General features: G+C 53.0%; 7 protein-coding genes across 7 annotated transcripts; 6 read left to right on the forward strand and 1 right to left on the reverse strand.

The window, feature by feature from the left end:
• Positions 1–1,293: 1,293 nt before the first annotated feature.
• MAA_00480 (A/G-specific adenine DNA glycosylase) lies at positions 1,294–3,093 on the forward strand (the record flags this gene model as incomplete). The annotated part of the gene is made up of 1 exon (XM_007818478.2): positions 1,294–3,093. One exon carries the CDS (start codon positions 1,294–1,296, stop codon positions 3,091–3,093), a length of 1,800 nt encoding a protein of 599 aa, XP_007816669.2.
• Positions 3,094–3,355: 262 nt separating this feature from the next.
• MAA_00481 (dipeptidase domain-containing protein) lies at positions 3,356–4,918 on the reverse strand (the record flags this gene model as incomplete). The annotated part of the gene is made up of 1 exon (XM_007818479.1): positions 3,356–4,918. The coding sequence occupies one exon, from the start codon at positions 4,916–4,918 to the stop codon at positions 3,356–3,358; it is 1,563 nt and encodes a 520-aa protein (XP_007816670.1).
• Positions 4,919–8,776: 3,858 nt separating this feature from the next.
• On the forward strand, positions 8,777–9,213 carry MAA_00482 (Peptidase S8, subtilisin-related protein; the record flags this gene model as incomplete). Its single annotated transcript, XM_007818480.1, has 2 exons — positions 8,777–8,811; positions 8,862–9,213. 2 exons carry the CDS (start codon positions 8,777–8,779, stop codon positions 9,211–9,213), a joined length of 387 nt encoding a protein of 128 aa, XP_007816671.1.
• Positions 9,214–10,795: 1,582 nt separating this feature from the next.
• Positions 10,796–11,236, forward strand: MAA_00483 (Actin-binding, cofilin/tropomyosin type; the record flags this gene model as incomplete). Its single annotated transcript, XM_007818481.1, has 1 exon — positions 10,796–11,236. One exon carries the CDS (start codon positions 10,796–10,798, stop codon positions 11,234–11,236), a length of 441 nt encoding a protein of 146 aa, XP_007816672.1.
• Positions 11,237–13,535: 2,299 nt separating this feature from the next.
• On the forward strand, positions 13,536–13,982 carry MAA_00484 (amino acid permease; the record flags this gene model as incomplete). Its single annotated transcript, XM_007818482.2, has 1 exon — positions 13,536–13,982. One exon carries the CDS (start codon positions 13,536–13,538, stop codon positions 13,980–13,982), a length of 447 nt encoding a protein of 148 aa, XP_007816673.2.
• A 556-nt stretch (positions 13,983–14,538) lies between these two features.
• MAA_10930 (Ribonuclease H-like protein) lies at positions 14,539–16,317 on the forward strand (the record flags this gene model as incomplete). Its single annotated transcript, XM_011412876.1, has 4 exons — positions 14,539–15,159; positions 15,232–15,431; positions 15,495–16,072; positions 16,145–16,317. The coding sequence occupies 4 exons, from the start codon at positions 14,539–14,541 to the stop codon at positions 16,315–16,317; spliced, it is 1,572 nt and encodes a 523-aa protein (XP_011411178.1).
• A 2,100-nt stretch (positions 16,318–18,417) lies between these two features.
• Positions 18,418–18,891, forward strand: MAA_00485 (uncharacterized protein; the record flags this gene model as incomplete). Its single annotated transcript, XM_007818483.1, has 1 exon — positions 18,418–18,891. One exon carries the CDS (start codon positions 18,418–18,420, stop codon positions 18,889–18,891), a length of 474 nt encoding a protein of 157 aa, XP_007816674.1.
• Positions 18,892–19,492: the final 601 nt, after the last annotated feature.

The raw sequence follows: 19,492 nt of genomic DNA on the forward strand, positions 1-19,492 counted from the left end.
TCAAGGTTACAGTCGACTCAATATCTCCCCACTGGCAACCCCCATTCAAAGAACCTCGGTCTGAAGAATTGAGCCGTGTTGGATTCGATATCGATTTACCATTCGTACCACGCTGAACGTCTCTCAGATATCGCATTTCTGCACGATGCCCTATCACACCCAACTTTATGAATCTCTACGGCAAACAGCAGCTCATGCTTCCATGCTGCCGGCTTGCCGACTCTCCACATGGGCATATCGGGATATCGGGATACCATACCCCAATCCCTCATCTCAACGAGAAACTCTCCTCATGAATTGAACAGCTCTTCCCCCACGAATTGGAGAGCCAGTTTACCTCTTTCATATACCTTAATTGATGCGACAAGCCACCGCCAGGTACGCTCCGCCGAGAGTTGACCGGAGCTGTTTCCGCATTCGCGCATGATAACTACTCGATATGCACTCCCCCCCCCCCAACACACGGGGGCTCCATGCCACGAGCTGATGGTCCCATTCCTTTGGGTCAGCTAGGCTTTGAAGTTTCACATTGAGCTTGGTCTGGGTTGTGATTGGCATGGCAGCCCCCTGTGCATTAACAGGTTCATCATTGTTGCAGCGTAAAGGATGGTGCTTTATGGTTATTCAACGTTCTCAATTCAAGGTCTTGAGAAGCACAATATTTTGATCTTCGCGGCCTTTTCCGAAGGGCACAGGCTGCCGGAGCGTTGGTCGCCACGAGGATGAATTCCGGTTATGAGTGGTAACAGGAGCGTTCTGCATCACTCCACCAGGCATGACTTCTTGAGACTTCGTCAGAGCCAAACGAATTTGGTAGCAGTATAAGACCCCCATGTAGCCACGTGGGCGACAGAGTAAATTTTAAGCCATCTCATACGAGCCTGAAACTGCATTAGGTTTGATATGCTCTCTCATGGTAAATCCGGTGTCGGCGGTGCAATGCTAAAGTAAAGATTATTGGAGATTGGAGCAGGCGACAACGGTTACTCTGTACGCAATTAGAATCAACGGAGTTGGGGCGAGGGCGCACTTTGCCTCGGTGCAAAGTAAGCCAGCACACGCATCTCTCCAAATTGCTTACAGGCTCTGCCGTCGTCGGGTTTGTGCGTCACAGGCCTGCGTTGGTGCCTGAGACTGAAGTACGATGCACAATATGTGACGCTGCGCTACGAATCGGCATTCCACGCGCGCGGTGGACCTGGAGACGCGCCAACCACGACGCGTTCATTTCAAACCGCCATTCAACAGCATCAATGTATCAACCCAGCTGACGAAGCCGCAAACATCCGAACCATGGTTGGAAAACGCTCAACGAGGCCGTCATCTAGAAACGTATCGTCCGGTCAGCCAAGAAAGCCTAATGCGTCATTTTCAGCTCGTCTCAGCGCGTCACGACACAGCGACGATAGCTTTGGTTCTGATGACGACAACCAGCCATCCGACAATGAATTGAGAAGCGCCAAGAGACGCAAAGTCTCAAAACCTCGGTCGAATAGGGTAAATGGCACCTGCATTTCCATATTCCAAAATTGCGGCACTGTTTCACCAGAGCCATGTTGCCCTTCGTCGGGGCGGCAGCACTCGCTCTCATACCACAAACCGCTATTCCTCTGTGATAGCCGGGGCTTCGAACATCGGCAGGCCTTGTTGTCATGGTTCGACTCGGTCAGCATGACCCGCGCCATGCCTTGGCGTAAACCCTGGATCAATCCTTCCACGGAACCTGATGCATCACAGCTCAGAAAATTGCTTGAGCGACGAGCATACGAGGTGTGGATTAGTGAAATTATGCTGCAGCAAACGAGGGTTGCTGTGGTTATCGACTATTGGAACCGCTGGATGGACAAATGGCCTACAATCCAGGATCTTGCCGCCGCTGACCCAGAGGACGTATTGGCTGCCTGGCGAGGGCTGGGATATTACAGTCGAGCGACACGAATTCACGAGGCTTCCAAGTTGGTAGTGGGGGACCCGGCAATGCAAGGCTTGCTGCCATCAGCTACCAACGATCTGGAGGCCAAAGTTCCTGGGGTCGGTAGATACACAGCCGGTGCCATATCTGCAATCGTCTTTGGCCGAGCGGCCCCAATGGTGGATGGAAACGTCCTTCGCGTCTTGAGTCGTCAGCTAGGCATATACGGCAACATCAAAACGGACAAGAAAGTCATCGACGCCATCTGGGCAGCAGCTGATGCCCTCGTTCAGACTGTAGCTCTCGACCGCCCCGATCATGAAGACGAGTCAGAGGTATCCGATAGACCCGGTCGATGGGGACAAGCACTCATGGAACTAGGCAGCACGGTGTGCACGCCGAAGCCAAACTGCTCGCAATGTCCCGTCACCGCCTCATGTCGTGTGTACAACGAAGCGAAGAACACGGAGAAAAACAGAGGAACCGACATTTGTGACATTGAAGATCTCTGTACACTCTGCGAGCCACTCGAAGAGGAGACCGACAACAGCCCAGAGCCGACAGCCTTGCAAGAATCAAAACCTAACCCCAAAACAACAGACAAGAACAAAGGGCCCAAACAAATGACCCTGGCGGCATTCTCATTCACAGGAGGAAAGCCCGCCAAACAAAACGACTCCAAAAAGGAAGACTCCGGGAAGAACGGGGCCCAACAGGAAGCCATTTCCAACTACGCACGCAAATTCCCCCTGAAAACGGCCAAAAAGCCTGTCCGCGAAGAAGAAACCGTCGTCTGTGCGATCCGCCGCCCAGACGGGTCGTATCTCCTCCACCGTCGACCAGACAAGGGGCTGCTAGCAGGACTATGGGAGTTTCCAAGCAAGACGCTGCCCAGCAAGGACGATTACGCCACAACGAAGCAGCGTACGGCATTGGCCAAAGCGCACATGAAGACGTTACTGGGCGGTGTTGTATCCCCTAAGCACATGGGAGAATTGGGAAGTGTGCCGTGGTTGTTCTCGCATCTGAAGCTGACCATGCATGTGCACTTGTTCCGACTTGGGGAGAATGGTGCTGAGTGTGGAATAGGAGATCGGGCGAGATGGAGTGATAATGTGGAAGGGGAGTCTATGGGCACGGGAATGCGTAAATGCTGGGCGTTGGTGGAAGATGCGGAATGAACAGAACTACATTAACTGGCTGGAGTAGATTGCGCTGAATCAAAGTATACGCCAACAGGTAAGTATCACATGACAAATACTGGAGGTTGGTCTCCTTCTACATCCATCTCTACTGTCGTCGCTTTTGCTGAATCACAGACATGATTTGTACCATAGGATACGAGTACCAAGCTATAGTTACATCTATTTACATACCGTCTTTATCACCAAAACGGCATCCAAGTCGTGGTTTATGTACAAGTGAGCCGCCGCACACGGCGCATCAAAACCGATCCTGGACTACAAACCTACCACTCCCGGGGACCACCTGCTGATTAGCCGGCCGATCAGGATTGAACCCGACCAGGCAATTGACCGTCTCGGCCCCCTCGCCAGCGTCGTTAATGTCCTTGCCCACGGGATCTCTCCACAACCCCCGCAACTTGATATACATGTCCAGCGCATCGTTCATGGTATTGCCCATGTCGAGGGCCTTGGCAGCCCTCGAATGCGAATAATACGTCATTAAGCGCCTTGCCGAATCCCTCTCACCACTCGCAATGAGCGTCTCTGCGCTTCTCTCCACCCACTCGAGGTCCCTGGCGGACTCGCTCTCAAAGGCAGTCAGTGCATCCGTCACAAGGGGGAAGAAGAGCGCCGGCGCGCTACACATGTAGTACAGGACGCGCTTGAATATGCGCCCCGCAAACCGAGAGGCCTCTTGGAGCTGGAAGTCGGGCGCGAGGAAACTACTCGATGCGCCGGTCGTGAGGTAGCGGTGCTGGCCAAACTCGGGGGGCACAGACTGGCCCCCGAGCCACCAGGGGATGAAGGGCGATGCGACGGAGCCCGTGGGTGCGATCCAGAGCCTCAGCATGTCCGGGTCGACGCCCTCGCGCAGGGAAACGACCTGCCCGTAACCGGCCTCGTCGTCTGCGATGCGGTGATCGCGCACCCTCTCCATGAGGCCTGCCTCGGACACGGGCGCCATGGCCAGCGTCGCGTTTTCCAGAGCCGCCTGCGACATGTACTTGAAGCCTCCGTCGCGCTCCGTGTACTCGGGGCCCTGGGGGCCGTACACCTTGAAGATGTTGAAGGGCTCGCCGGAACCCGGCCTCCACCACCCTTGCTCGACGGCAAAGGTGACGATATTGTCCGAGCCCATGAAGTCGCTGCTGTTGGCAAAGTCGACGGGAAAGTCCCCAATGTACCCGGGGTACAGGGCGCGGACCTGCGAGGCGCCCAGTCTCTCGGCCGCCCAGAGCCCCCTGCCGCCGGCGAGTTCCCAAACCACCCACCCCTCGTCCTTGTCGGCAATGAGGTGCGTGTTCCCGCCGTAGGTGGCCTCGCCGTGGTCCCTGATGAGGTCCCGAATCAGCTCGACTCCCTCGCGGGCAGTGCTCGCGCGCTCCATGACCAGCCTCGCCATGTCGCTGTACTGCACGCCGCGCTGCGGAGTGGGCGTCATGCGGATCAGCTCTGCGCGGTTGGTCGCCCACACGTCCCTGACGGCGACTCCCTTCTCGTTCAGGCCGCCGTTGGTCAGGGGCGCCGGGAAGCCCATGTAGTCGGAATACTCCATGCTGAGGTACCGAAATGTGTGTTTCACCTGCGGGATGCGTATCAGCTCCCCCGGTATGTTTGCCCCCCCGGTGACGCCAACCGTGACGGTTTCATTCGGGGCGTGGTCCGCCGCAGGGAACAGCTGCAGCCAGTGGCTCGACACCTCCTCGCCCGTGCCGCCGACGAGAACGCTCCCGTCCCGCGTGAGGTTCTTGCCAACGTAGAAGGCGTAGCTGGCCAGGGTTCGCGGGACAAGCACCGCCAGGGCGACGAGGGGCTTCATGATGCCGAATTTGCACCGAGTCGGCGTACGTGATGAGAATCCGTGGTGGTCGTGTATCGCATCTAGGGGGTGGCTTGCTGCACAATGGTGGCGTGCGATTTACCCTTTTTTTTTTTCTTTTTGGGTCTTGAGGGCCTGCTTATATTTAGGTTTTCTGGCTGGCCTTGGACTCATTATGTAAACTGCGTTTTTGCACTGCCCGAGGCGAATCGAGGCGGATGATCTGATCACCAGACTGTCGCTCGTGCGTATGCCCAGCTGACTCGGCCTCGTAGTCGATCCGAGTTATCGCTCTTGCCAGATTAGGTTTGGTACGGTGGGGCAACAACACATGCTGAATCATGAAAGGCTACAGGCACTTGGGGGTGAAGAGGACGATGCAAGGTGAGATGTAGATTAGAAAGGCAGTCAGTGACCTTGAATGAACACAAAGCCAACTATGGATAACATATAATCCTTCTTTGTAAATACCACGATTGACTTTAAAGTGATCAACACCGCTGTTGGAGTGGTACGTCTCTTTATTCAGGGGTGATGTGCACTGAATGTGGGGGATCTGATCCAACACCGCGTTTCGCACTTTATTCAAGCCTCGTCGCATCTACTTCGCACTGTAACCCCTATTTAGTGTCGCATCGCAAACAACAACGCATCTCTATTGCAAGGAAATAGCACATGGCATAATTCGACAGGGCCAAATGTGAAAATAATTCGCGCTTTGGAATAGTTTTCTAAAATTGCATTGATGGTCTTTGTCACGATTTAGCAGGTACAGCCCCCATTAAACAGCACTTGGTCATTGATTAAGTCTATTCGCCAGGTAATTAGCCCCTTTTCCTACAGTAAGAGCAATGTGTCGCACTGAGCTGCTCTTTCTATTGTTAGATTTGCCTTTTTTTAGGTCAGCTTCATCACGTGGTCGTCTTATTCCGACTCAGTGGTAACTCTGGCCTGTGGCGCAAGGCGTTCCGGCGATACCGAATGATGGCAGACTTTTTCAGAGACATTGCACAATAAGGCTACACAATTATAAAGGAAGGTACCACGAGAGCCCGTGGTCAGACTTTGGCGGGGCTGCCTCAGGCCGCCAGGGCTCACCGACTTCTTGTATTTAAAGAGACCAGACCTCTTAACAGACCAAGGACCTTTAATACCTGAAAGTTGGTTATGAAATGGAATTTTGAACTAAACATCTCAAGCTTGGTAACCCTACTATTATTACAGTGCCCATGCCTGAAATTTCTGTCGTATTAGATATAGGTGTATTGGCAGAAATCATACGTTTCAAAAGCCAGGTATCTTGAAAATCAAGGCAAGACTATACTATGCTAAGCGTTCGAATATATAATCGGGGAACAAGCTTGGCCTTCTCTATGGCATCTTGTGACCTGTCAGAGGCTAAGGAGAGAAAGAGTGACAGAGCCAATATATGCACACTTACAAGCCAGATACTGGTAATGTTTTCCGTGGCTAATTATTACAAATCTTTTTGTTTTATTCTCTAAAAGTTAAACCTGATATGTGCACTTTCGGACTTAAAGTTACTCTGCTAAATCTATTTACGAAGATCTGCCAATAAGCGAAGGGACTGGTGTTCACGACAGGTTCCAGTCTATTTCTAAGTTGATAAATAAATCTCTCCCAACTGCTCTTTGATTCTCCCCCATCACGCTGCAATTTTCATCGAGTATTATACTACATACAATTCAAACCCTGAATGTGTAGCCAGGTGTGGCGTAGCAGGGAATGTTAAAGCCAATAAGAGATAACTATTACAGGGAGCATACAAGTGGTAGGAGGTACCTAATAACGCGATTAAATCTCTTATTAATAAAGCCACTACTATAAGAGCTATTACTCCCATGTGATCTAACCTGTATTATAGTCAGTAACCACCAACATAAAGATAAATACTTGTTGTTACACGGAAAAGGCCCAACAGATCGTGAAGCCCAACAAAGAGGCTTCGCCGAGACGGGACTTGTTAGTTACACAGCTTAAACACGTACCCAGGCAAGAGCCCTAGGCACGAGCGTTCCTTTCATGTATATATAGTAGTCACCCTCTCTTCCTTCCCCCAAGCCCTTAGTTAAGCCCTTGACACACTCGTACTAGCACGCAAGTCCCTGTATACAGCCCCCATAACCTCCCATCAGGTCCCTTGAGAGTCATGACTAAACTTGCAGGGTCTGAATTGTAATGGCAATAGCTTCACAACCCGGAAACCCTTGCGTCTCTACGGTACTTGGAATAATTCCTAATTCAAGTCATATTTAGCCCACATAGACTCCCGGTCATGCACCCAGTTATGCACCCCAATTCGCTGTAGGGTCGGCCTCGTCAATCCGCACTGCGACACGTGAAACCTCGCTCCGACTGGAGCGGCCACGAGACAAATGCCATGTTGAACGCCAGGGGGGTTGCCGAATGATCTATGTAGCCTGTTACGAATTCACCTTGCCGGTGACGATTATTGAAACTGCACTTGCCGCTAAGCATGGTTGACCCGACAGCTCTGCTGCATCTTCACCGCACGTTCTTGGATCCTCGAGGCACAGACAGTAGAAAGATCTGAGCTCATGGCACGAGACGTCGTCATCCTGGATACGAACGCGGCGCGGAGCACAAGTGCCACCGCTCCGAATCACGTACTAGCGCGTTCATGTCTATATCGCACAAGGTCCAGGGTTTGATTATCCCCCTTATTAGCCGTTTTGTGATGCCGACATCTCCGACGGACAGCAAGGGGCTTCAAATGGAGGAAAACATGTCAAACAGTCTATTTACACCTGCTGACATGTCGACGTTGTGAAGATGTGAAAGCACTATATTCGAAAGACTGGAAGCAACAACTTGGTACAACACATTAGCCGCGCTTCCGCTTCACCCGCAACTCAGACTGTACTAATAGCGACGCCCAGTATCCTCCCTTTCGTTCTAGTAAATGTATTGAATGGGGGCATAGAATACACTGTTCTGATTTAGGAAGCTGGCGAGAATATCGCACGACCCAAGCCGCAGCATTAGTAGCCTCGATATCGAGCGTATAGTATGCTGTCCTGTTTCCTAGTGTAGCAAGTTGAGCAAAGAATATCGTACGAGTCGACACGAGAGCCCAGGAGGCCTGGCAGCGCGCGGCTTTCACTTGATCCTATTACAGAAGAGGATCGTGAGACGCTCGCATGGACCTTGGTCCCCGTTCCCCATGCTGTGTCAGCCCAAGACCCGGAATTCAAGCAGTCTGTATGCCAGAGTCATCATACACATCGTACAATATCACCAGGGGCATGCTAGTCAAGAGAATTCGGTAAGTTGCTGCACTATATAAAGACAGTCTCTTTGCCATTGAGTTTGTAGATGGATCAGATTCGCCCGTCGGATAAATCAAGTGTAAATATCCAAAGCTCACACACCATGGCCATTCTGAAAATCTTGCTGCCATCATCGCCACGCTCTCGCTGGGTGCGGCCGCTCCTGCACAAGACAACGCTCCTCGCCCCTGGAGGATGTATACATCGTCACCCTCAAGCAGGGCATTTCCTCCCACCATGTCGAGTCCCACGTTAACTGGGCGCGCGCCATGCACGATGCTAGCCTAGGCCGCCGCGCCCTTGATTTACCTCGCGTCGAGAAGACAAACGATCTCGGTACCTTTCACGTATAATCGAGGTCCTTTGTCCAAGACACTATTCGTAAAATCACGGATAGCCCAGGGGTACATTCCACAGCACGAATGATCAATACCACACAAGAAAGCTTGCTCCGGTCGTCTGTAGATAGTAGCCGTCGGGCACTACGCATAGCTGATCCCATTGGCATTGGCAGCCCAAAATAAACCCCCCGTGGGCTCTAAGCACCATGTCCAGCCGGACTCCGGGCCTCAAGCCGTATCGGTATGACGAGACCGCCGGCAAGGACACGTTTGCCTACGTAATCGATTCAGGCATCCACGCCAACCACGCGGAATTCGGGGGGGGGGGCGGGCTGCCCTCGGCTTCAATGCCGACGGCCCCAGCGTCGACATCTTTGCTCCCGGCGTGGACGTCATGTCGAGTGATACGGGCTCTGGCAAGGCCACAAGACTCGTGTCGGACACCTCGCTCGCTGCTCTTCATATTGCCGGACTGGCACTTTACTTGATAGCTACCAAGACGGCCGCCAAACTTTGGGCCAGGATCTTGGCTCTTGCGACCAAGGATAAGATCGCGAACCTCCCCGCTGAAACGTGCAGCCTGCTTGCGTACAATGGGGCTGAGCAGGCCGTTTCCGCGGGACGCGGGCTCGGGTCCTCGTGACGCATGTCGAGTGATGTTGCATAGGCGCTTGTCGACAAGGAGGAGGGAGAATTCGCAAGAGTCCAAAATACGCCTTTTGCATCCTATTTGCGAGATGGGTATCAAATCAAGAAGCTACACGATTCCTCGGTAGAGAAGCTCGGGTCATAATGATGTAGACTAGAAAATAAACCGTTTGTACTCATCTTGTTGGTAGAATACCGAGTTCGCGAGAGCAATGTGCACATTTCATCCACACCTCTCTATGAGAGCAGCACGTATTCGATGGTAAATAATAGCAGGCAATGCGTCGCATGGAAACTCGATGCAGGGCAGACATGGATAGTGCCTCGCACGGTGTCAAGCCACTACTCAACCAAGACGGCACTTGGCCAGATAATTCATCCTTAGGCAAAGGCTGCATGCGGGTGACTCCATTTCCCCGCGATATCCCACGCCCAGAGATTAGGCTAATGCAGATCAAACGGACAAAAATCGGGGACTGTACGGCAGGGGCTTGTTGAGGATGGTTGACGGTGGCATATCATGGCTGTTGATGTTTCTGTTAGTCATATTATCTCCGCGGTCTCCTCCCACCCCGAAAGCCGCCTCCTCCGTATATTGAATCAAGGCTGGAAGCATAGCCTACAACGAGGCGTGTCTTTGTCTTCCGTCGGCCCCGGGGGGTTGCCGCGTCCCGACAACTCGGCACATGCGGCTAGTACATGAGTTGATCTACGCCCGCCGTACGGAGTAGACCAGCGGCCAACCCCGACACAAAGCCGAGACACGGCCACGCCGGCATTTGCTTGAGTTTCTTCAGCCGGGGCGGCGCCATGTCGACGAAGCCTCATGGTAGGTTGCAATGCGCATGCTTGTATCGGTGGCAAACCTGTACTCTGCTTGTCCCTATAGTTTACTTGGCGAGACAGCAAGGCTGTGAAACGTGGTCCATAAACTGAGTCGTAGTTTTGATCCAATGCTCTAAGAAAAGGACCCTCGGTTTAATGGGGACAAGCAGAATAGGGAATCCGGATTATGCTTATTTTCTGACAGGCAAGCTCATTTTGGTTGCTGGCTGGGGAATCGACCAGGCGCGCTAGTACACGACTCTCATACATGGTGAACGTAGCTTTACTTTCCCGGCATGTTGCATCCATTCGCTGCAAATCTTGGTATTCGACCCATGTACCGAGTGTCGTCCCGTCTGGTTCAGATAGAGTGGCCCAGTGAGGACACCGAGCCCTTTGGCGTTGAAGATAGTGGGTTAGTCTCGGACATAGCTTGTGCTCGAAACTCTGGACAATGCTCTTGTTTGCGCCATGAATCTTGTCCCCAAGTGGGGCGGCGAAGCAGTTGACCCCTTTGCTCTCCCCCTTTTGCCCGACCTGGAGTAGTAACTGAAAACCTCGCAAGACTCTTTTGATCGGTCACAGTTGCACAAACAGTGCAGACAAACAACCTGGCACTTTTCTCGACCAATTTGAACCGCGCACTCTCCGGACACCTCCCTAGGAATCCCTGTAGGGCACACACCGGGGCCTTGAAGCTTGTTGCCACCTCCACAGATTTCATTGCCGTCGAAAATCCCCCATCCCGCACAATGAGTGGCTTGGACCATCCCGACATCGCTGCTGCATATGATGCCGTTCGCAGTGACAAAGATGAAGCCAACTGGATGCTCATCTCATATGCGGCAGCAACCGGGAACAAATTGTCGCTGAGTAAGACCGGCACGGGAGGCATTGCCGAACTGGCCGCTTCTCTGGACGATGCCCAGGTTCAGTATGGTTATGTACGTGTTCAGTACGCCAACGACGCCGAGAGCACACGCGTCAAGTTTGTCCTGGTTGTCTGGATTGGCGAAAACACCAAAGTGATGCGCAAGGCACGGGTCAGCGTCGAGAGCGGCGACGTCAAACGCATTCTGTCCCATCACAGCATCGCCATTACCGCCAGTGACCGCTCTGAGCTGGAGGAGAAGGATGTGGTTGCGAAACTGCGCAAGGCTGGCGGTGCCGACTACAACGGAGGCCGAGGCTGAGTGGACAGCGCACCACATATCAATTCACCATACGGAGTAGTACTGAGTAAAAAGCGCGCATGTCGTACAGCAATCAATGCCTGGCGAGGTAAAATTGGCCGACATGGGGACGCTTGTTGGGTTTCGTGTTTGCGTGGTTTCCGTAGCAGAGCGAGTCAGTTCAAAGTTGACGGGCTGGGAAATGCCTGTAGACGACGACCACCGTCGGTCAGATTAGCAATACATACAATAAAAGCATGGTTCAATTTGAGCTCGTCTTATTGCCCAGTTACTTTTAGTTGGTTTGGCTAGGTTGAGGTTGCTTCGCAGCTATTCGCCGTCCAAGCATGCGGGAAGAAATGCTACCCAAGATCTTCAGGGTCTCAAGCCAGCCAAGTTACTAGCGAGCAACATTGTCTCGGGCTGTCTGCCCCAGCAGGCTGCCCAAGATTACTGTAGTACCAGGTACAGTACGGAGTAGGCTTGCATTGACGCCAATCAGTTTGGTGCACGGCGGGCAAAGCCACCAGCCCACAAACAAACGTGTTGTACGGTGGCTACATTCCAGAACTTTTGAGCATCCCTGCTCAACGTGACACTCTAATAATCGGAGCGATGCAAGCCACCAGGAGGGGGCACCTGTCAGGGTGCGACGCGATAGCCAGAGAACGGGTGCCTCATTTCGCTCCTCGTGTACAGAGTAGTTTGCATGTGTTCGTTCGTTGTTTGGGCTCCGCCCACATGCGACCTTGGTGAGAATTGTGCGTAGTACTTAGCATGCCTTGACAAAGACTTCCTGCGTCTTGGCCACCTCCAAGCATCCGTTATGCACTGATGTTTCATGGCATAGAGACGGACACGATGATTATTTAAGCTCTGCGTCCCAGGATCAATCGTCGCGTCCATTGAATGCGCCAGTCGGTGAGCTTTCCTCGGCTCGATCCGTGATTCCGAAAAGTATGGCCCCAGGCGCTTTTATACTCCGTCGCTTGGGCCATGGCGCTTGGTGCTTAGGTGTATTATTCCTCAGACTCTTTGCATGAGAATATTGTCAAATTTCAACGTCTCAGTGACACGACAGGCCCTTGACCTCCTCCCACACATGTCCTTCCTCTGCGGCTTGTCTCGGAGCTGGACACTGGCTTTGACGATAGGCGAATGGGAGGGGCTGGATCGGAAAATCCTCCAGACCCAGAGTGACGTCGTTGTGGTTCCCCTGCCAAGTGATGCTCATTGAATGAGCCCACAGTTAAATCTTCAAACAGTCCAGAGACCCGTTCTGCTGAGTCTCGGCAAGGCTCTCGTTGGCCATGTCCCCAAACTATGGCTCCCAGACTCCATTGTTGAACTCCTCCTAGTTGCATGCCTCTCCACAGCCCGCCTCTTGCGGTGGAGAAGTTCATGGCTGTGCGAGGATTCATCTTTAATTCTCGCGTGCGCTGTTGTCCATGTGGGCATTTCATGTTTCTCACAAGGGACATGAACTGGCACGGCTCACAGGACAAAAGACAGGAAGCAACGCCTCAAAGCGAGCCACCCTTGGAGGTTGTTCATGCATCAGTAATTGCGTTGGGTGATCCATGTCATAACCAAGCTACGTTCCATGTAGCGTAATATTCAACCTTGCACCTCTAGTGGGTGTCCGTAGTAGCAGATGTAGCCAACCGCCTGGCGAATGCCATATTTTCAAAACGTTCTGTTCTCCCCGCCATGCGCTTGAAATCATTTGGGGCCTTGACAATCAACTCAGCTGTCGGGAAGAGGCGGGAGCTTAAAGTGTAGGCAGGCTCAAAGTATACCGCCACGAATGTGTTTGAAAAAGACATTCTGGCGAGCGAGCCGAAAGAATGTTTGGACGAGGATACAGGCATTTCGCCCCAAATTCGGCATTATGCTTCGCTGTAGCAGTCGTCAGTTACGATATCTCATCCAGTCAGGAGTCCAGAGGCGCTACCGTTGTCTGTGTTCCCTGTCGATAGCTCCATAAATGTCAACGCCTCCTGGATGCCCCCATGTTTAAAAGTGTTGTCCAGTCCTGGCAGTCACTTCCCACAATTTGTGATCTCCACCAGGGCGCTGGGATTGCCAAAGTGTTGGCTGACCGTCGACACGAGTAAGACGCCAATGTCAATGGCTCCCTCCAGCAGTGGAAGCGGACAAGGGGATTGTAGCAATGGCATCGCATGCCAGCGTCCACGACCACCATGTGGCCCACAGCCGTTGCTGATCACTGGCGGGATACAACTAACAGGTGTGAGCAAAATACTTCGGAGGAACATGCCTTGTTGGACAGAGCACCCGTGGCCTGGCGCGGGCTGCAATGCCACCGTCTGGCCTCGTGCGATGCAAGAGTTGGGTCGGCATCACGGAACAGGAATTCATGAAGTGCGAGAGGCTGCTGGTGGTGTGGCTTGTGGCTCTTGTGCCGTCTCAGTGTCAGAATGTCCTCAAAACTGATGGTCGGGCGCTCCTTCCTCGTCGCCTGGCAGGGCGCCCAGATGTCTGCAACCCCGCGGTCCACCATCGCGCCTTCCGCCCGCCACCAAGAGTCCAATGTGCAGATGGCTTGGGACGTGAACTGCTTCGCAGAGTCTCGAAGGCTTCGTCTTCGTCAACCACGTACACCACCCTCGGGAGCACGCGACCTCTCGCTTCGCCCAGCCAGAGGTCCTGCGCGCAACATTATCTCACAGCCGCACTACGCCGCTATCCCGGCGCCGGATTGGACGATTGGCAGCAGTCCTGGCCATCTGGCGCGCGGGGCTAGCCGCATTAATCCAACCCTCGCCCACGCCGACCGGGGCTGCCATCAATCGTCGCCACAAGAAAGAAGATTGCGGCCCTTGACCTCAGCTTTCGTTTTCAGTCAGTCGTGCAATCGATCTAACGTCCCCATCCGCAGGCCCTGCAAGCACCCCAGTCAAGCCGAACCATTGAAACCGGGCTGGGATGCTTGGCTTCTTCAAGACAAGAGCCACCTCCAATATTTGGCTTTGGTGGTGTTTAGCTCCACCATGTTTATATCGCCGAACCGCCGCCTGAGCTTTCCTTCGAGTTCCCTTCTCTCCTCCACCTGCTCCTCCATGCCTTATATCAAGACGCCCTTTGTCCCTTGTTTTTGAGCGTTCGCCTTGGGTCCTTTGGGCGCAATAGCTTCACTCCCTTCCGTTGCTTGTTCTGTTTTTTTGGCGTCTGGTCTCCTCCCCGCCCATCTCCCGCTTGCACCTGGTGTCGCATCGGCCCATCGCATCGCGAAACTCGACCATCTTGATCCCTTTGACAGCCAACACCCAACCGATTGCCCCGCCAAAACTGCTCTCGCCATGACGCTCACCAAGCGGGACTCGCACGGCAGTCCGTCCGACGTCGACAACAAGGCCGACCAGCATCTGCGCCTTTCGCACGAGAATGACTCTGCCGACCAGATCCTCGAGAACCTCGGGTACAAGCCCGAGTTGTCGCGAAACCGATCGACTTTCCAGGTTGCCTTCATGTCCTTTGTGCTGGCTTCAATTCCCTACGGTCTCGCAACCACCCTTGTCTACCCCATAACCGGCGGCGGTCCCGTCGACATCATCTGGGGCTGGGTTGCTGTCTCGGCCATTATTGTCTGCGTCGCCGCGTCTCTGGGTGAAATCACCAGTGTCTACCCTACCGCCGGAGGTGTCTACTACCAGGCTTTTATGCTTGCGCCCGCTAAATGGCGTAGGATTGCTAGTTGGATCTGCGGCTGGGCATACCTGGTCGGCAACATCACCATTACCCTGGCCGTCAACTTTGGTACCACTCTGTTCTTCGTCTCGTGCGTCAACGTCTTTGCCCAAGACGACGACCACCCGGTTCTGGAGGGCAAGCCTTACCAAGTCTTCCTCATCTTCCTCGGCATCACTCTTCTGTGCAACGCCGTCTCTGCCCTCGGCAACAAGTGGCTTCCCTGGATTGATGTAAGTAGACCGTCAAAGAGCATAGGTGCCAACCATTGTCCCAGTACCGCGCTAATATGCCATTGCTGCCAGACTGCCGCCATCTTCTGGACCTTTGCCGGTGTCATTGCCATCATGGTCTGCGTGCTTGCCATTGCCAAGAATGGTCGCCACGATGCCAAATGGGTCTTCACCTACTTTGAGAACAACTCGGGTTGGCCCGACGGGTGGTCATACATGGTTGGTCTATTGCATGCAGGATATGCGACCTCTTCAACCGGAATGATTATCTCGTGAGAACTGCCCCTGCCCGTGACTCCTTTACCCCATTTCCTTCCGCTGACTTGTTTGTGCAGCATGTGTGAAGAAGTCCAGCACCCTGCGACTCAGGTTCCCAAGGCCATGGTTGCCACCATTGGCATCAACACTGTTGCCGGCTTGCTCTTCCTCATCCCGCTCGTCTTTGTCCTCCCCGATCTCACCATGCTCGCCAGCCTTGCCTCTGGTCAACCCGTGCCCCCTATTATCAAGTCTGCCATTGGAAACTCTGGCGGTGCTTTTGGACTCTTGTTCCCAATCATGGTGCTTGCTCTCATTTGTGGCATCGGCTGCACGACTGCCTCTTCCCGCTGCGCCTGGGCGTTTTCCCGTGACGGTGCCGTGCCCGGATCCAAGATCTGGATGAAGGTCAACCACACTCTCGATGTCCCTCTGAACGCCATGATGCTCTGCATGATTGTTGAGATTGTGCTTGGTCTGATCTACTTTGGATCCTCGGCCGCCTTCAATGCCTTCTCGGGTGTTGGTGTCATTTCGCTTACTGCCTCGTACGCCTGCCCAATCGTCATTAGCCTGCTGGATGGTCGCAAGGCCGTCAAGGCGGCCAAGTTCTCGCTGGGCAGATTCGGATACGCTGCCAACATTATTGCTATTTGTAAGTCGTCGCCGTTCATCGTGGCCTGTTTCCGCCTCTGGGAAATGTCCATGCTAATCCTGCATCGTGTAGCTTGGTCCGCCCTTGCGCTTCCGCTCTTCTGCATGCCCTCGGCTATCCCCGTCCAAGCCACCACTGTCAACTACGCTCCTGCAGTATTCGTCGCGGCCGTTGCCATCTCAGGTATCTGGTACTGGGTCTGGGGTCACAAGAACTACGCCGGTCCCCCTGTACATGGCGAGTAAGAAACCCCGCGTTTAGGGGCTGGTTGTTTTGTCCAGAATAGAAATACAGTTGGATTTTTTTCAAGGAATTCACGTGGTATAACTCCGTATAAGATGCTCATTTGAGTGAGCGCAATGTAAAGTGATGTCATGCAAGACTGACAATGGTCTTACTCAGAGCTCCTATCCATATGGGTTCAACTCTTGGTCCCGTGTCGCCAGGCCTAAGAGATATTTTGCCACAATGAGACCTTGCCCACGCCAGCCTTTGCACCAAAGCCTTCCTCCTAGATCCAAGGGCAGGATATGCCTGATTTCTGAAACGGGGCAAATGTAACTACTCTATTTTAATCTAGGTCGAAAGCTCCTACCTGGCGGTATTTCTGCCTATGCGTCGAGAGATGCGGCAGAAGCACACCGCAGTTTTCTCTAACAGCAGCCGTGGGAACATCTGGCCCGGCTTCACCTAGTCCAAGGCGCAACCGGCAGACACGGCATCCCAGCAACTTCCAGCAACCAGCCCAAGGCCGTCTGGGTCGAAAACAAGTGTACAACTGTACTCCCTGGGAACGGTAACGCCAACTCATCTACAAACGACGACGCCGATGCTCGAGACACAAAACAAAGTTAGTTGGTTGGATTTGTCGTTTGGCCACCTCCAACGAGTATCTATGAGTGCTGCGAATCAGCTCGCTCCAGCTAGCTATGCTATTTGAACAGGGCCGCGTGCGCCAGTCGCAGAAGATTGCAAACGAAAGCATTTATGGCGACATGATTGAGTATAGTTCTCTGAAAGGGGTGCTTCAACCTCGAGCTATTTACAAAAGAGTATTTTGCCAGCCTGAAAGAAACAGATTATTATTACGAAGCGAGTTATTCCCATGCCCTGCTCCCTAGGTATCATGATGATTTGACGGTAGTTGAAATGGTTATCATCAAAACAGGAGAGGAAACCGCAACAAGCCTTTGATCCATTTCGTCTTCTCATCTTACTTACACCAAAACCTCCAAGAAAGGCCCTCACAGACGCGGATAGGATTCCCTCCCCTACACTATCCTTTCCCGGGAAGCCTCCACCCCCCAATACATTACTCGCTGCCTGGTAACCAAATCTCCTTGAGGGGTTGGAAATTCAACCCGTCCGCTCTTTCTTTGCTAGGAAGTTGTCGCCACGGTCAGCTTTTCGTCTTCCGCTGGCACGCACACCTGTCATATCGGCGACCAGGACTATCTCGCGGGTGCAGAGCGTTCCGTACGTCACGGGGAGTTTGGCGCTGTGGCAGTACAAGATTCCATTTTGCGGCGACTTGCCGTCGATTGAGACCAGGCCAATTAGACTGCCCAAGAGCGATACGAGTCCTCTGAGAAAGAGAGGTGAGTCATTAGGATATGTAAACATTGGGCGTTGCCGCTGTCGATAATTTCTTCGTTGTTGATGTGGCAGTCGCAAATGCGGTACTTGGTACTTACTATGCCGACGACGCTCGCGATGAGACCAAGTGAGCCATGTGTGCCTAGATAGTTGGCGAGTATAACATAATCTTCAGGGACGAGGTATTTCTACTATTACTGTTTACTTGGATACTATATGGATGCCGTCTCGTGTTCACAACAACTTGTATTCCAATTTCCAACTCGGGCTGCAGGGTTCACTTAACTAGGATAAATGCCCAGCAGCAGTGCGCAACGGTGAATCGCCCGCCATACTTGGGGTGCTCTCGATGAGATCGAGGGGGAGAAATGGGAATGGTTCACGAATCCCGGCGCCAAGCCCAAGAAAAATCAGGCTACGTCGGACCAAAGCTAGGCCAGACCCTTGACGGCTGTGTCTTGTTTCGACGACACGGCAGAGATAGAAGGCCTCTGGCAGCTACTAGTTTATGTACGGCAGAGGTGTTGTGGCGGGAAATGGTAAATGCTGTTTCCAGCCAGCCTGTGACACGAATTCCCAAGTTTACAAGAGTGTACTTGTCAATACGAGCCGAAAGGTAAATTTGAAATTAATACTCGGTAGCCATATGGAATACATTCATGGTGGCATACTTTCACGTGCCATCCAGCAGCTGATCAAGGTGAAGCGTGACTACAAGACAACCCCAGCCCCGAGCTGGGCAGCTCGACATGGACCTCGCTCTTCAACATTCAAGATTTACCAAGACGCGCTGTGCCTCAAATCATGTGCACATGCTCTGTGTGTTCCGACGCCAACTAGAGAACGCGAATCATGGCATACACGTCAAAACGCGGGAGCATGGGCAAGGGCTACCGGCCCTGGATGTCGAAACGAGTATCAAGTCTGGAAGCATAATAGAGCCTGGGGACAAGATTCACAACATGGGCCGGTCCAAGACAGCGCGAGGCGATACACAAGGCCATAGAGGACAAACATCAGAGGAATCGGATCAACCTCCCCGCACGTCGTCTCAAAATGGTAGACAGGTCCGAAAACGCCGAGAAGCCACCAGACAAACACAGGATAGCATCGACAGTGAGCCAAATGCCATTCTTATATACACAGATGGAGGCAGCGTCAACAGCCGCGAGGGCACTGCAGCAGTATGTACCGCCAACCAGACCCAGAGAGCCTATGTGTGACAACGCTGCATCGGATCTGTCCAACGCCAATGTTAATCTTCCAAGACAAGTGCGATTGAGGAACTGGCCACGTTTGGGATATCCACACCCTGTTAGACTACGCGGCCAAGGCGTGGGGGGCTTACTTCCGCGAGGCTGACATCGTCGTCTCTCCAAGACTATGCGACCTGGATGATAAGAGAGAGCCATTCGGTTCGGTCTAAATTGACTCGAGTGCCACAGGCATGAAGCGGCCGTGGGCTCCCAAAACGGCTTTCCTGGTCACGCTTCTTTCAAGAGAAGCCAGAGACCAACAAAAATGGCAGATATACTTTTCGCCGTGGTAAACCCTTTCCCAGGGGCGGCAGCCGGTGCGTGGATATGACGAGGCGACCCGTTGAACTCGAGTGTTTGCATGGTGAAGCACCCGTGGATACCCATCTAATCTGCATCGGCAGTAGCAACGATCGATGAACCTTCCTTTTTGCATCGATTTAGAGCTATGTCCAGGGCTCTTCATATCAGTATAATAGGTAAGAACTAGCTACCTGAGGTTGTTGCCCAGTACTCTTCGCCCTAGTTACAAGGACACTCGTTGGACGCGCTGCCAAAAGGAGGGTTA

The sequence above is a fragment of the Metarhizium robertsii genome, assembly GCF_000187425.2.
Source record: "Metarhizium robertsii ARSEF 23 chromosome Unknown MAA_Scf_3, whole genome shotgun sequence".
Classification (NCBI taxonomy): domain Eukaryota; kingdom Fungi; phylum Ascomycota; class Sordariomycetes; order Hypocreales; family Clavicipitaceae; genus Metarhizium; species Metarhizium robertsii.